This window comes from Daktulosphaira vitifoliae, unplaced genomic scaffold, assembly GCF_025091365.1.
Source record: "Daktulosphaira vitifoliae isolate Bord-2020 unplaced genomic scaffold, ASM2509136v1 Scaffold_3, whole genome shotgun sequence".
Classification (NCBI taxonomy): domain Eukaryota; kingdom Metazoa; phylum Arthropoda; class Insecta; order Hemiptera; family Phylloxeridae; genus Daktulosphaira; species Daktulosphaira vitifoliae.
In genome coordinates, this window is record NW_026099574.1 from 3,184,641 (window position 1) to 3,201,618 (window position 16,978).

The following is a 16,978-nucleotide window of genomic DNA, read 5'->3' on the forward strand; positions in this document are numbered from 1 at the left end:
TTCAACTTAAATTTTGAAAGTGTTCCGGAAGGTCTGACACTTTTATATATATCTTAAATTAAAGCTAATGTAATATACTTTTTTATGGTAAAAAAAAATTTCGGACTTTATTTTATCTTCATGGTAAAAACAGACATCAAAGTTTATAAAAAAAATTCGATTTTTGTAAAAAAATTCTTTTTTATATTTTTAACTTTATAATGCTATAACTTTTTGAAAGATGTATGGATCAATATAATTTTTTTTTTATAGATGCATGATGTCTTTACCTATCATTTGGTATATATTTTTTTTATATCTGACCCTTTACCTGCCCANTACCTTAGATAATTACCTATCATTTTATATATTTTTGTGAACATTTGACCCTTTAACAGCCCAAAGGATGGGGTTTCAAAATGGTAACTTTTTTACAAAAAATTAACTTTTTCAACTTAACTTTTGAAAATGTTCCGGAAAGTCTGACACTTTTATTTATATCTTAAATTAAAGTTAATGTAATCTACTTTATTATGCGAAAAAAAAATTTTGGACTTTATTTTATCTTCACGGTGAAAATGGCTACCAAATGCTATTATTATGTGAAAATTCTCGATTTTATTTTTTACATTTTTAACTTTATAATGCTATGACATATTTAAAAGTGTATGGATCAACACAATTTTTTTATGAGAAATAATATTTTTTAATAATCCCTTTTTCATTCGACATACTTTATTTTAATCAGGATATAAATAAGGAAATAGGAGATCATGTAGCTTTTGGAATAATTCACCTATTCTTTTTAATTAAACACTATCTAAAGATTTGCATTATAGCGTTTTTTTTAGTGATTTTAATCACCAGCATATATCACTATAATTGATCCAACTATGCCACGTTACCACTGTGCCGCGACTCCCCCTGTGCTGGGTTTTTTTTTATAAATCTAACCCTTTACCTGCCCACAAGAGGGATTCAAAATAATAACTTTTTTTTTTAGTTAAAGTAAATCATTAAAATTAATTCAGTTCTGGATATTTCAATTGTAGAATCTTTTTAAATACCAAAAGTTACTTAGAAATGATTACTATGATTTCTATTTAAGTGTTCTATTACGATAAAAATGCAAAAAAATAATGAGTTTTTCTGATAAGTATACTGTAAATAGATAAATATAATAAATAAATTATTATGTTAAAAATAATCAGTCCAAATTTTCATTTTTAACCTATTTTTTTGGTTCTTTAAAGTTGATGAAAAATGTTTGTTAAAGATTTATGAAAGTTTATAGTAAAGAATAATTGAATATATTACCATAACTTTTAGCTCATTTACAAGTTTAAAATTGACATCTAGGCCAATCAACAAAGGAAAAATAGCGGAAAAAATTCCCAACCAAATTTTGTTTTTTAAAGTTGAATTAAAATATGTATAATGACATACTAAACTTTTACAGCCTTGCAAAAGTTCAAAAATATGAGCTTTTTTAATTTTTTCAAATAATATTTAACTTACAAAAAAAAGTTTCGTACAAAAGTTGTTTAAAAGACAATTATAAACAAAAAAATTATCTTATATTTTTTCATTTAAACAAATATTTTTCGAGTTACATTACATTTGATATGAGTACTAAAATTTATGTTTTCATAAACATAACTTTTTTTCATTTTACGGTTACTTTTTATCATGTTATACTTACATTAGACACAATGTTATAAATGCATATGTGTGAATATGTGAGTTTATTTATTTATTGTATCATTAAAGTGTAGTGTATATTAATATACAAGCGATAGAGTAGGTAATTGATTTGACGCTATATTATTTAAACCCAACTAAACGCTAAATTGTACATTCCGAAACAACAATCATATTATGTCAATTGCCACCGGAATTTCTGGTAATATTTTTCTTTTTCTTTGCCTTAATCCCAACTACTTGGGGTCGGCCACCCTTATCCTAAGCTTCCACTTGACACGATCTCCCACATCTTCTACGCTCACATCAGCTGTCCTCAAATCGCATTCAATAGCATCCCTCCATCTCTTTTTTGGTCTTCCTCTATCTCTTCTTCCTTCAACATTCATTTCTATAACTGTTCTTACAGCTTTCGATTCTTCTTTCCTCATACCATGACTAAACAATCTAAGTCTATTTTCTGTCATCTTATCCACGATTGACGCAACACCTATACTTCCTCTTATATGCTCGTTCCTTATCCTATCTTCTCTAGTCACTCCACTCATCCAACTAAGCATTCTCATCTCTGCTACACTTATTCTCTGCTCTACTTTCTTATCAACCGCCCAACACTATGAACCATACATCATAGCTGGCCTCACAATTTCATACTAAATTTAAAAACTATAATTAGTATTTATTCATATATTATATTTTAAAATCAAAGAACTACTAATCAGGATATAATTAAAGAAATAAGAGTTCATGTTGCTTTTAAAATATTTCACCAATTTCTCAAAATGAAACACTATCTACAGATTTGCATCGAAGCGTTTCTTATGATAGTGATTTTAATCACTGTCAGATATCATCTATACTTGTCCCATCTATGCCTCGTCCACACTGTGCCTCGACCCCACTGTGCTACCGTTTTTTTTTTTTTTTAAATTAAACTATCTACAAATTTGCATCGAAGCGTTTTTTATGATAGTGATTTTAATCACTGTCAGATATCATCTATACTGGACCCAACTATGCCACGACCCCACTGTGCCGCCACCCCACTGTGCTGGGTTTTTTAAATGTGATTTTAGTATAAGTATAAAGTAAAAAAAGATTAAATAACAATTAATACTATAACACATTAATTTACTACAATAATACATACTATAACATATATAAAATAATACATAATTTATAAGATTATTTTTTCTTTAGTTTTTTTAAGTCTTTTAGGTTTTCTTATTGCTAAAAGTTTATTTGGTCTAGTCTCATTACTATTACTCTAGTCTACACTTTTTCACTTTTTTTCTACAATCCTTTGTATCATAACCCGTATAAGCTAATATAATTTGATCTAAATGTCTTTCTTAAGGTAATCCCTACTTTTTTGACAATTTTTTTTAGCTTGGATGCGAAGCTGACAAGGTATTAATTTTACTATGATGCGTTTTTTTTTTTATGTCTGTTGTCACTTTTTCTCAGTCTCACTGGACCGATTTCTTTCAAAAATACGTCAAAAGATCACAAATCGTATTTAGTTGAAGACATTACCCTTAAAAAATGAAAAAAATTCCCTCGTTCCCCGCAAATAGGGGAAATCTCCAAAAAAATTTGCAGATGAACAGATATTTTAAAGTTTCTACTATAAGAAAACATAAAATATATTCGTGGTATAAACCGTTAAAAAATGATTAGATGCTGTAAATTATAATTTTATAAGTCAAAAGTATAATATAATAAGAACGGACAAAGCAAAGGTAAACGAACTAATACGATATTACTGAAAACGATTATAACTCATCGAAAGAATTTACATAAAAACACAATTAGTCACAAGGAAATAAAATAAAATGTTATAAAACAACACCAACTTAAATGAACTCCAAGACCCGGTGTCGTACTCCAGTCAACTAAGGAGAGCGCGTGTTGTCGGTCCGCAGTATACTAGTGAGGTATCAGCTGTTACATTAACCGCTGACTCTAAATTATCTCATTGGCACACTCCTGACGTTGTCTAAGCAGAAGAGGACGGCAAGAAAAAACCGTTGGTCTTGAAAATGAATAAACTTTTTAAAACTTCAGTAAACTATCTTTAATTTATTTTAAATTAAATGTTAATAATACACTACCAAATTCGATAAAAAAACTTAATAATTGACAAACTGAAAAATACTATTAGAAAATTCAGATCAACTAACGTTATATAACATTTTTAAATGTTTATACAAACAAATCTGTGCAGTTTTTATCTCGTGCAAATGACGTAGTTTTAATACTTTTTAAAAATAAACAATTAATTTTAAATCCATCAAATCGTATAAAAAAATATTAAAGAAATAATAGAATTAAAGTATTTATACAGATTTATCATTACACATACAATAACTTGTAAAATAAAAACTATTTTATTTTATTTTTTATTATTTATGCATCTATTTTAGGTCAAACATTATAGTCACATACGAGGGCGTGAGTACACTCATTTAATGCATTTTTATTAAAAAAATTTTTTATTGATTTTGTATTTAAATGTAAAAAACGGGATATAATATCAACAATTTTTTTATTTTATTTAATTTTTTATTTATTTAAATTTTATTTATTTTAAATTTAATTTAACATACACAGAATGATCAGTTTACCAAAAGCCAATTGATTTAATCATAAAATCAATACAATATTGGAAATAAATTTTGATTTTTTTCAGTTTATTTTATGATTTAGGGGAGTCATCATTATTTTTTTAAATGGTAACATAAATTTAATTTACTTATACAATAGAAAAGTATTCAATTAAGAAAATGATTGATCGATAACAACTTTTGACTTAGTACTTTCCCATTTGTATACCTCGGCAAGACGATTAGTATAATCAGGAAATGATTAGTAATAAAAATAGGAGAACCCACTCCTCGCATCCAGTTATTACTTTCAATTGTTTATAACTTCTGAAATACTGGTCCAAAAGTTGTTATCAACCAGTTATTTTCTTAGTTAAATTATTTTCTACTTTATAAGATAGTTTATTACGTATACTATTAAAAAATATAAAGTTGACACCCCTTTAAATTATATTTATTTTGCAATTAGTCAAGTAGTTTTTTGATAAATCAATCACTCTGCGTATGTTATATTAAACCTAGTATTACATACCAAATTAAAAATAAAACAAATTGTCGATATTATATTCTGTTTTTTATATTTAAATACAAAATCAATAAAAAAGATAAGTTTAAAAAATTTTTTTCATGTATTGCAATTTTTGATTTCCCTTCGTATAAAGGATATGGTCCAATTTTAAAAATGTATGATGGTTTAAAGAGTTATGTATAGAGTACTCATAAAAAATGGTAATATCTATAATTTTTCAAAAAGTTATTGAGGTTTATATTTAAAATTAATAATTTCGAATAAACATTAAGAGGATTTGACTAATCTCCATGATGTGGGCACCCCTAACCTTCACCGAACTTAATATGGCAACGAACTTCAAATTGTTGGTGTCGAAGTAAGTGTTAAAGTTGAAATATTATTATATTATTGAGATAATCTTGAAACCTAATATCAACCGTATACTTATTACATTTTACTTTTTAAATTTTACTTATTTTAATAATTAAATGTTTATTATATATGTTATACTGATTGTGAAGTAATACTTTTTGTGCCGGGCGTAGCCGTGTTCATTTACAGGAATTTGTGATCTACTCATAAGGATCGTTCAAATATTCTGACGCGCCAAAAGTGTGTGAGGCCTTTAAGGCAAAAGTTTGGGTTCTATAGCTTAGCGGAATAAAATATAAAGGAATAAGTTTATCAAAAAAGTATGTTTTATAAAAAAAAACAAAAATTGCTTTGATCTACACATTTCTCAAAACTTTATAATAGAATAATGTTAAAAATATAAAATCGAAAACTTTATGACAAAAACAGTTTGTTTTTAAAAATAGTTTTTAAGTATATTTCTACATAAACTACTTTAATATAAACTACATTAATTAGTTTAATCTTAATTTACTGTTTTTGAGAATTTATTTTCAGAAACACAAATTTAAAATAATTCACATTAATTTAATTATAAATATTTAATAATAAATAATAGTAAATAATAGTATGATATATATAAAATAAATAATTAAAGCTTCAATAAAATTAAATTTGAGTTGCTCTAGTAATTTCAACATCCTTCTCATTCATAAAAATTTTTTTTCACTATGACTATTTTGAAGATGAGATTTTAAATATCTTTGTGCTTTGAATGTTTTGTTACAGAAAAGACACAAAAAAGGTCTTTCATCAGAATGTGCTGTCATATGTCTTTCTAGACTACTAGGCTTTTCAAATACTTTTTTGCAGATGTTGCAAACGCGCTGGGGTTTTTTTTTATGGGAGCGTTCTAAATGTTCACTTAAAAGGATTTTTGTACTAAATTTTTTAAAACATAAACTACATGTTCTCAAACCATGTACACGTCTTTGATGTTTTCTAAGGTAAGCATTAGTTTTGAACAAGTTATAACAATAACAACAGTTATAAGGTTTTACTGTAGAATGGACATCAAAATGTCTAATCAAATCATTACGACATTTAAATGTCTTATAACACATATTACACTGAAGAAGTTTTTTATCTTTCTTTTCAGTTTTGGTACAATTTGAATTATTATAACAATCAAACCTTTCTAAAGAAACGTAACAATCCATAGGGTTTTTTTCATGGCAAATAACGAATAAGTTACTAGCAACTAGTATATAATCAAACTGTTTAAAACAAATACCGCACTTATGAGGCTTTTCAATTTTATCAACAACCTTGTTGTTTTCTACAGGAAGAGAGAAATCCAAAGGATTATTTTCTGTGTAAACAACAGGTTCATTTTGAAATATTTGAGTATTGATTGTACTAGTTGATTTATTGAAATCAAAAGACTTTAATTTACCAGCATCTAAATTGAAAAATTAAGGAAATAAGTAAGTAAAAGCTTTTAATCATTAATTATTTTACCTCTTTCGTTAATCAGTTTATCAATCAACACATTTTTCTCTATTTCTATGTGACTGATAAAACAATTATCGTTAAATTCATCTACTTCGATTTTTAAATTAAAATCACAGTCACTATTATTGGACCTAGAAAAAATTTTTTTTTTTAATCAAAATTAGAATGTTAAAAAAATGTAATAGGCGTAGTTAAAACTCAAAACAAAAAAACTATAATAAACTAGTTGACACAAAGTCCTTAAACAAATATTTTATTTCTCTACTACTTAGTATAGTAAATAGTATTTTCAAGAAAATTAACTCATGTTTCGTGTACTTACGCACTAAGTTATTAAAAAATTTATTCTTATGAAAACATTGTTTAAGATTTGACAGTGATTATTATGACTATCATAAAACACTTCCATGGGATTGTGATAAAAGAAAATGATTTTATTCTGAACTTCGTAAGTTATACAATATAAAGTTAACTTTTGGAAACATAAATTTTGAAAATGTTTCGAAAATACTTCGATGTATGTTAAATTAAAGATTATGATTATATTATACCTTAAGATAAAAAAAAAATTATCCAAGTGCCTTGTTTTCTGTTTTTAAACAAATAATATTAATTTAGTGTATGAAACTACAAATTTTATATTTTAATTATTTATTGCTATATTTTAGGTCATATGGTATAATAATATAGAAAGAGGTAAATACCCCCATTGAACTCTCCTTTACATAAAAAGTAGTAGTAATAATAATAAAAAAAACCCAGCACAGGGGAGTCGCGGCACAGTGGTGATGTGGCATAGTTGGATCAATTATAGTGATATCTGCTGGTGATTAAAATCACTAAAAAAAACGCTTTAATGCAAATCTTTAGATAGTGTTTAATTAAAAAGAATAGGTGGATTATTCCAAACGCTACATGATCTCCTATTTCCTTATTTATATCCTGATTAAGATAAAGTATGTCGAATGAAAAAGGGATTATTAAAAAATATTATTTCTCATAAAAAAATTATGTTGATCCATACACTTTTCAATAAATTATAGCAATATAAAATTAAAAATGTAAAAAATAAAATCGAGAATTTTCACACAAAAATATCATTTGGTAGCCATTTTCACCGTGAAGACAAAATTAAGTCAGAAATTTTTTTTTCCATAATAAAGTACATTATATTAGCTTTAATTTAAAATATGTATAAAAGTGTCAGACTTTCAAAAGTTAAGTGAAAAATAAATTTTTTGTAAAAAAGTTGTCATTTTAAATTCCCCCCTGTGGGCAGGTAAAGGGTCAAATTTATAAAAATATATACCAAATAATAGGTAAAGACATTAGACATCTATAAAAAAAAATTATATTGATTTGTTAATTTTTGAAAAAGTTATGGCAGTTTTAAGTAAAAAAAATTGAAAACAGGTTTAAAATCAGGTTTTCAAAAAATTTATATAAAATGAATGAAAAATATCTAAGGTTTCAATATAAAAAAATTAATTGTTCATTTTTCAAAAAGTTAAAGCAGTTTTAAGTATTAAAATATTTCATGTTAAACAGTGATTTTTACATAAAAATTATAAATTTTGTTAAATATTTCTAATAGAAGAAAATGTGTCAGGACAAATTTTTTTTTAACTTATAGTATTTATTGTAAGTTTTAATTTGACATATGTTAAAAGGACGCAGTATTTCCGGAACATTTGTAAAAAACATGTTTTTGTAAAAAAGTTGCTATTTTGAATCCCCCCTGTGAGCAGGTTATGTGTTAGATTTTCAAACAAATGATATCGATGAAAGGAAAATATCTAATGTTTCAATAAAAAAAAGAATTAAGTTTTGTAAATTTTTAAAAAAGTTATGGTAGTTTTGAGAAAAAAATTACAAAATTTACCAATTTGAAAAATTGTAATTTTTTTGTAATGTTCCCTCATTTACGGGGAACGAAGGAATTTTTTTCAATTTTTGAGGGTAATGTCTTCAACTAGATACGATTTGTGATCCCTTTTAATTAATACCTCAGCTTCGCATCGAGGGTAAAATAATGTGTATTTTATTACATTAATTTTTTACAGCCTGGTTATGACCAGTCATTATAATATAATATTATCATATTTGACATTTTATTAAATGCTAAATGATGTAATATATTTTTTAAGTAAAGGTATTTTAATTTATGATAGAATGTTATTTTTCATTAAATAAAACAAATTAAATTAAGATATTAAACGACAAATAAAATATATTTTCTTCATTTGAGTCAAATTTTCTGTGTCAAAATTAAAAAATATCAAATAAGTATTACCAATCTAAAATAACCATAAAGAAACTATTATTTATTCAAAAAACAATTTGGAATGTGAGAGGTTTTGTTTGTATCTCATACTCGAAAAATACAATAGTAATATTGATAACACTAGGACATTATTTCGGACTAGATAGACTAAGCAGCCCAAAATTTTATGTGACCATCTTGATAATTCAGATAGTAATATTCTTTCTAATAGATTCGTTGAAAATTTTTCATTTATATTATACCACAGGAGAATAGTAGCGTATTTTTTTTAGAAGATCACGAGTAGGGGTGATTTCCACATTAAACATTTATCTAGAATAATACGCTTTTTAATTTTTTCGGTAATTAATATGGTTATATTGTCACTTTACAATTGCAATAGAGACCGTCATATTGAAAGAGGTCGTTTTCCTAATGTGTAATCGTCGTAATACAAGTGTATTACAAATTATATTATAGATACGATTTGTTCCTTATCGTTTCTGATCGTTTACAATGTCTATAACAGTGGGTTTGACAAGCTTATCAGTGTTCTAGTAACGTAGGTATCGGGTTTTTTGTATTATGTTAAATTTTTATTCTATTTTTAAGTATAATTTATACTATTTTTTATTTTTTTCCTCTTTTTTCCTTGCCTCTAAAGTCTATCTGAATGTTTTATAAATCCTATATGCCCGCATTTAAAAAAAAGTTATGGTAGATCTATTTTTTGCATTTTTAAAAAATACATATTTACAAGATTTTATGCAAACTTCGAAATGGCGCCACTTGTTTTCTATAGTTTTTGAATGTACCCCAGAGTGGCTGAGTCGGTAATGCGACAATTGGAATTGGGCTAAGCTTTCTTTTTTCTGAATGTTTAGGGAAGGCGCCCTCGTGAGAGTTCTACAGGGGCACCGGTCACCGTATACTTAATTTACTTTACCGATAATTAATTTTTTTTGCAGTTATTTTTCGTTTTTTTTTATTAATTTTTATGAAATTATACTAAAATAAAGTACGTTTCTGTAACATGCTCAATTTTGTTTTTTATTTTTTGGAAAACAATCTGTAATATTCAATAATTTTACGCTATCTTTGGTGTATTTTTTATTTGGCCACTCGAAAACTATTAAACCATTTATTTCCGTTTTTCAAACAGTTTACAAAAAGGTATGTAAAAAATTAAAAAAGAGTATTTGGTAAACTGTAATTGTTGCAAAATTATTATTATTTTTTATTTAAAATAAAAAAAGTTATAAGAAAAAAATTGTTTTTCTTTTTTTCTTTTATTAATCGTTTTATTTACTATTCATCTTTAAATAATCTATTTTTTAATAGATAGTGTTATCAAATTTATTGAACTTTACTTTATTTTTTCTCTTTACAAAAATTTAAAATTCTCAGTAGTTTCTTAAAAACTACTGAGTGTCTTAAAAATTTTTGGATCATCTGTATATAGTTGTCTATTATAATATTGAAATCACAAGCGCAAAGAGCAAACATTTTTGTGTTAATTTAAAATTACCCCTTTTTACAAACTTAAATGGCATTACTGATTACATTTGAATAACTATGTTGATTACTAGTCAATAATTTTAATTTATTATTAAATTCTGTTTTAATAATTAAGTGATGTCCAATAAGTAACCAAGTCCTTTTTTGAACTCTAAACTCTATTACGCTTCATTATAAATCTTATTAAACATGTGTTTAACAAATACTTAGTAATTTTTTTTTTATTATATATTTTTATAATTATCAATATAATAACGTTTATGTCTATTAATATTTCTATTAATCCCAACTATAAATTAAGCAAATCAATATGACAAAAATAATACAAAAGATAAGAAATCATACAAATTTTAACTTACTCAGGCATACTAGATTCATAATTATTGTTTTCTTTTGTAAAATATTCTTTTTTTATGTTAGTTGATAATGATTTCATTTTTATCTGTTGTTCAAAAAGAAACTATAATTTGAACGAATTCGAAATTAATTAAAAGTGTATAAAAAATTAAAACACTAATTTATGATACAACTTTCAATAAGTGAACTTAATACCTATTAAATTTCATTGGGTTTATAATTTATTTTTTTAACATTATTCACACACTAGAAAAACAAAATTACTTAGCAAGGAACGATAACAATCTGCGATAGTCCCAGTACTACTAAAATATAAAAATAATGCATCGTTGTTTACTCAAGGTGTAGTATCATCATAAAAAAATTATGAGAGGGGTTTATTTCTGCCGTTGTAAATGTTGACCAAACATTTTATACATAAGCAATTAAACATTTGAGCTGAATTCGTTTATAATATATTTTATTATGGTTATAAGTTATTTTTTAACAGAAGACAGGTTATTATAACGATAAAAATTTTCAATTTTGTTATTTCAAAATAATAAAATTTAGTTCTGTCCACATACTTTATTATTTTTTGTAAAACTTTTATTGAATAAATCTGAGTACTTAAACAAATGTATTTTAAATTAATGTTTAATATATATTTTTTAAGAAGTAAACCTACGTTGTGCACTTCTAACAAAATTATGGTATAATTGACTATTGAAAATAGTTGATTATTTATTTATAAAATTTTTTTTTATTTAGCTAGTTGTTTTCAGTGTGTCTGTGCACAAATTGAAAATAATAAAATTAATTACATGCATGTAATTGTATTTCTACTACTAAAAATCATTTTATTCATGTGACATAGAAGTCATTAAAAAATAATAATAATTATGAATGAGGTTGCACATTTTTTCCCAATAAATGAGAATAACAATCGATTAAGATTGTTTGATTAATTGTTTTATGAAAAATATAATCAAAATCTAGTTGTCACTGATATGATAACTAGTAGTTTTTTTAAATTTGGCCATTAGTTGAGGGGAAGGGAATCGAGACCCCAAAAATACATTATTATATGTACATTAAAATAAGTAGTTAATAGCAAACCTTAAGAATATGTGGTGTTCATTTGTGAGGATCTAACCAGATCTAATTTACATTGTTACCGATGTATATTTAAATACTGAAAAAATTCTGAAATATGAAAAAATTGTTTCTTTATTTGATTTTCTTGTAATTTTTTCGTAGATTAGATCGAAATAATAAATTACTATTTTATAAAACCCACTAAAATATTAAACCATAGAATTAATAAATACATATGATTTGGATTCTCTTTGATATATCAAATGTGTTATCATTTTCCCGCGTCGCATGGCGGTATTAGTGTTGTAAATATCATAATCAGTTTTTGATTCAACATTAGAAACTCACTAGTTGTGTCGTAAACTCTGACTTACACTTATAACTGGTATGTTACTTAAACTCATATCAACTGTCGAATAATTGAAAAATAGTTTTAATTGTTATTTTTATAGATTAAATATTTGTACCAAACCTAGTTGCTTTCACCTAAATTATGGATTTAGAATTTCAAGATGTGCGTGCCGAAGTTAAAGGTATCATGGTAGGTAAAATGTGTTGGTTCTTTTGGGAACAACTAATTTGTTAAAAGCTACTTATGATTCAATTTGTACAGTCTATTGTTCAATATATGAATAATTCATATATTGAACAATTTATTAATTATAAATAAATACATTTATTTTTATACAAGCTATTAACTTTTTTATTTGATGGTTACAGTGTTCAGGGCGTTTAAAGTTTACAGATCAGAATATTGCATTTAAGAATATTAAAACTGGCAAAGTTGAACAGCTAACATCATCAGATATTGAATTTGTTAATTGGCAAAAGTTAGTAGGTACATGTGGAATAAGAATTTTTTTAAAAAATGGCAATTTGCATCGTTACAGTGGATTCAATGAGTCTGTAAGTAAAAATATTGAAATTTATAGTGCTATTAAGAAATCATAATTTAAAATAAGTTCCTTTTTACAGGACCAAGAAAAAATTGCCAAATATTTTAAAAATACATACCATTTGGATATGTTGGAAAAAGAATTGTCTATTAAAGGATGGAATTGGGGTAGTGCTAAGTTTAATGGTTCAATATTGAGTTTTGATATTGGTAACTTAACTGCCTTTGAAATTCCTCTTAATAATGTATCTCAATGTACTACTGGGAAAAATGAAGTAACATTGGAGTTTCATCAGGTAAAACTTAATATTAATTATCCTGGTATAACAAAAGTATGGTTATAAATGATTATTATATTTTAGGTTTTATTTGTAAAAATATAATTTTTAAATATATCTTACTTTAATTTTTAGAATGATGAAGCTCCAGTTAGTCTTTGTGAAATGAGATTTCATATTCCGACAGCTGAGCTTGCTGGTGATCAAGATCCAGTTGATGCATTCCATGATCAAGTTATGAAACAAGCTAGTGTAATATCTGTATCTGGTGATGCAATTGCTATATTTAGAGAAATGCAATGTCTTACACCTCGGTAACTTAATTATAAATACTATAGATATTATTGGATGTTTTAATAGTTTTTATTTTCCAGTGGTCGCTATGACATTAAAGTTTTTCAAACATTTTTTCAACTACATGGTAAAACTTTTGATTATAAAATTCCTATGACAACAGTACTGAGGTTATTCATACTACCTCATAAAGATGGACGCCAAATATTTTTTGTTGTAAGTTTGGATCCTCCAATAAAACAAGGTCAAACAAGATACCATTATTTAGTACTCCTATTTAATATGGATGATGATACTTCCATTGAACTTCCATTTACTGAGTAAGTACAGTTTTGTTAGTTAAAATCAATGAGATAGAACAAAATATTTAATATAATTCTTTTCATCATTAAAATAAGTGGTGTCTTAATTATTTTTTTATTATTTCCTTTTATATTTTTGAGTAAATATAAAACTTCCACATTACTAAATTATTTTATGGAAAGTTAGTGTATCAATTTTACTAGCTTGAAAAATGAAAAAACTAGATTAAGAAAATATTAGTATTTTATTAAAAATGATATGTAATGTTTGTTCTTTAATCTAATTTTTTCTGTATTATTTGGTAGGACATAATTAATTCTTAATATTCCATTTATTCTAAAAATAAGTAATAATAATATTTTAAATATTTAAATATAACTTTATTATAATGTAAATGCTTTAAATTATATTAAAAAAAACAAATCTATTATAAAAGTAATACAGTTTTTTATTGATTGATACTACACTGTTATTTTTATATTTATATTTGAATTATAGTGAAGAAATTGAATCTAAATATGCTGGAAAATTAACAAAAGAATTAAATGGACCAACTTATGAAGTTCTTGCACAAGTCATGAAAGCTATTGTTAATAGGAAAATAACTACTCCAGCTAGTTTTAAAGGGTTAGTTGGCATTATATTATTATTTAAAATTATTTTTTTCATTGTATTAAAAAAAATTAATAGTCATTATTTAATAAATAATTTTGTTTAATATAGCTAGGAAATATCAGATACTAATTTAATATGTAATAACAATAGATATTAAATTTTAATAATTGTTTTAGGCATTCAGGTACCTCAGCAATTGGTTGTTCTTATAAGGCAGCAGCTGGTTATATTTATCCTCTGGAAAGAGGATTTATATACATACACAAACCACCAATTCATATAAGATTTGAAGAAATTTCTAGTGTTAATTTTGCTAGAGGTGGAGGTAGTACAAGATCGTTTGATTTTGAAATTGAATTGAAAAATGGTGTAATACATACTTTCAGTAGTATAGAAAAAGAAGAATATGGTAGTCTTTATGATTTTATAAATGCCAAAAAATTAAGAGTGAAGAATACAGGCAAATCTGTAAGATATTTGATGATTATGTTTGATCTCCTTTAAAGATAATGTTTTCTGTTTAGGATAAACCAGCTTATACTGGTGATGATTATGGGGATTCAGATAACGAGGGTGAACCTGATGCTTACTTGGCTCGTGTAAAGCGTGAAGGACAAGAACGAGATGAAGATGATGATTCCGATGAAAGTACTGATGAAGATTTCAATCCAGATGCACAAGAGAGTGATGTTGCTGAAGAGTAAAATTTAAATATAAATATGTTAATATAATCAACATAATCTTTGTATAACTTTTATTTGTATTATATTTTTTAAGATTTGATAGTAATCCATCAACTACTGAATCAGAATCAGATGAAGAAGGTGACTCTAAAGAAAAGAAAAAGAAAAAAGATAAAAAGCCAAAGTCTGCGAAAACAATTGTTAGTCTAGTAATTTTACTTAAAACTATTAAATATTAAGTATAATTAATTTTTGTTTTAATAAAAAATATTTGATTATAGTCTGAAAAACCTCGTAAACCAAAAAAAGCCAAAAAAGTTGATGATGGTAGACCAAAAAGAGCAGCCACAGCTTATATGTTGTGGTTTAATGAAGCTCGTGATGATATTAAAGCTAACAATCCTGGAATTTCATTTGCTGACGTTGGAAAGAAAGGAGGAGAAATGTGGAAGAAAATGTCTTCTAGTGAAAAATTGGTATTAAATAGAAATGTTTTTTATGATAAGTTATTAATGAAAAATAAATGGCAAAAATAGTAGAGGTGTAGTATACAAACCCCCCCCCCCACATACATTCTAATTTGTTTTTTTATTATTCCTTAAATTTAGAATATAGTTAGTTTTGTTCTATATATAAGTTATGGCAGTATGAATTGTCATTAGAAGAAATTATTTGGGGTACTTGATAACAAAGGTTGTAAGAAAATATACATGGGCTCTAGAACTTAAACACTATTTATGCCAATGCATGTTGAGTACACATGATAAGATTCTGTAGTTATTACTAATAAATTCCTTAACTTTAAGTTATTCATAAAACTTCTTTATAAATAATTAAATTAATAGATTTTTTAAAAAATTAAATGAAGTCTAGATTTATAAATGTTTATATTAACAGCTTAAAATGTTAAATAAGAAGAAGTATTGATTATGACTATGAAAATAGATATTTTTAGAGTAAATAATTAAAATTAAGTAGTGCTATGTGGTGCAGTAGATCATTCAATCGCCCTCTTAGCATTGATGATCAGCTGCACACTAATGTCCTTTTATTGGTTCCTTCAGCCATAATAGAGTTGTGTAGAATAGAGACTAAGAAGTTAATGAATATGAAATAATTATAAACAAAATGTGAATAGGTTTTTTTGTTGACTCGCTCATACAATCTTTTTAATAAATAATTATTTATTACCATTATAATTAAATGTGGCTCTGTGTATTAACAATGTATTTTTTCTCTTAAACTATGAAATTTTGTTAAATTATAGTATTTTTTTGACATTCTAGAAATATGAAGAAAAAGCAGCCAAAGCTAAAGAAGAATATAATAAAGCAATGAAAGAATTCAAAGAATCTGGCGGAGGAGCAGATACTCCCAAAGCTTCTTCTTCTTCAAAAACAAAATCCTCTTCAAAACCACAAGCTAAAAAATCTTCATCAAAAAAAGTTACAACGCCTGTCAAGAGTGGATCATTTATTTCAAAAGAATTTATTGAATCAGATGATGATTCTTCAATGAGTGAAAGTGAAAAAAATAATAAAAACAAAAGTAAATTGAAAAAGGTGAATTTTTTTTTTTAATATTATTTTGTTTGCTTATTTTAAATTAAAATTTTTTTTTCTTAGTCCACTTCAGGTGATTCAAGTGAAGAAAAATCAAAACCTCCAAAAAAAAGTGATGACAAAAAGAGAAAGCAAAAAGTGTGTATTTTGATTATAAAGTGATAGTTGTTATATTTAATTGATATGTAATTTTAGGAATCTTCAAATGAATCAAGCGAAGAAGAAAAAAATAAATCCAAAAGAAGTAAGAGTGACTCTGAGGAGGAAGAAGAAGAGGAAGAAAGTAGTGGAAGTGCATCTGATGCTAGTGATTCTGATTAAGTTTTGTAATCTGTATTTTGTATCTAATAACTTCTTAATTTTAATTTCTATGTTCCACAGTTATTTTTATTATTATTATTATATTTATGCATTATTTTGTAACTTCCCTTTTTGTACATATTTCAGTACAATAAATGTATGTTTTTATA

The 16,978-nt window shown here is 25.3% G+C and overlaps 2 protein-coding genes across 4 annotated transcripts in view; one reads left to right on the forward strand and one right to left on the reverse strand.

The window, feature by feature from the left end:
* Window positions 1-11,105, reverse strand: part of LOC126902564 (uncharacterized) — a 160,051-nt gene extending 148,946 nt beyond the window's left edge. The window contains exons 1-2 of one of the 2 annotated variants that reach the window (XM_050679956.1): window positions 10,997-11,097; window positions 10,804-10,904 (exon numbers count right to left, since the gene is read on the reverse strand). In XM_050679956.1, the coding sequence (XP_050535913.1) occupies window positions 10,804-10,880 (77 nt within the window). In that variant the 5' untranslated portion in view covers window positions 10,881-10,904; window positions 10,997-11,097. Of the gene's footprint in view, window positions 1-10,803 lie in introns of both variants that reach the window. The other variant, XM_050679955.1, reaches the window with a different exon arrangement.
* Window positions 11,106-12,130: 1,025 nt separating this feature from the next.
* LOC126902565 (FACT complex subunit Ssrp1) lies at window positions 12,131-16,978 on the forward strand. Of its 2 annotated transcripts, none has more exons than XM_050679961.1 (14): window positions 12,131-12,263; window positions 12,331-12,419; window positions 12,599-12,784; window positions 12,854-13,069; window positions 13,187-13,365; window positions 13,426-13,665; window positions 14,147-14,275; window positions 14,440-14,731; window positions 14,788-14,963; window positions 15,041-15,146; window positions 15,228-15,422; window positions 16,233-16,508; window positions 16,572-16,646; window positions 16,704-16,978. In XM_050679961.1, exons 2-14 carry the CDS (start codon window positions 12,372-12,374, stop codon window positions 16,827-16,829), a joined length of 2,244 nt encoding a protein of 747 aa, XP_050535918.1. In that variant the 5' UTR covers window positions 12,131-12,263; window positions 12,331-12,371; the 3' UTR covers window positions 16,830-16,978. The 2 variants fall into 2 exon arrangements, with proteins under 2 accessions (XP_050535918.1, XP_050535919.1); XM_050679962.1 differs by having other exon boundaries at window positions 12,249-12,263; window positions 12,310-12,419.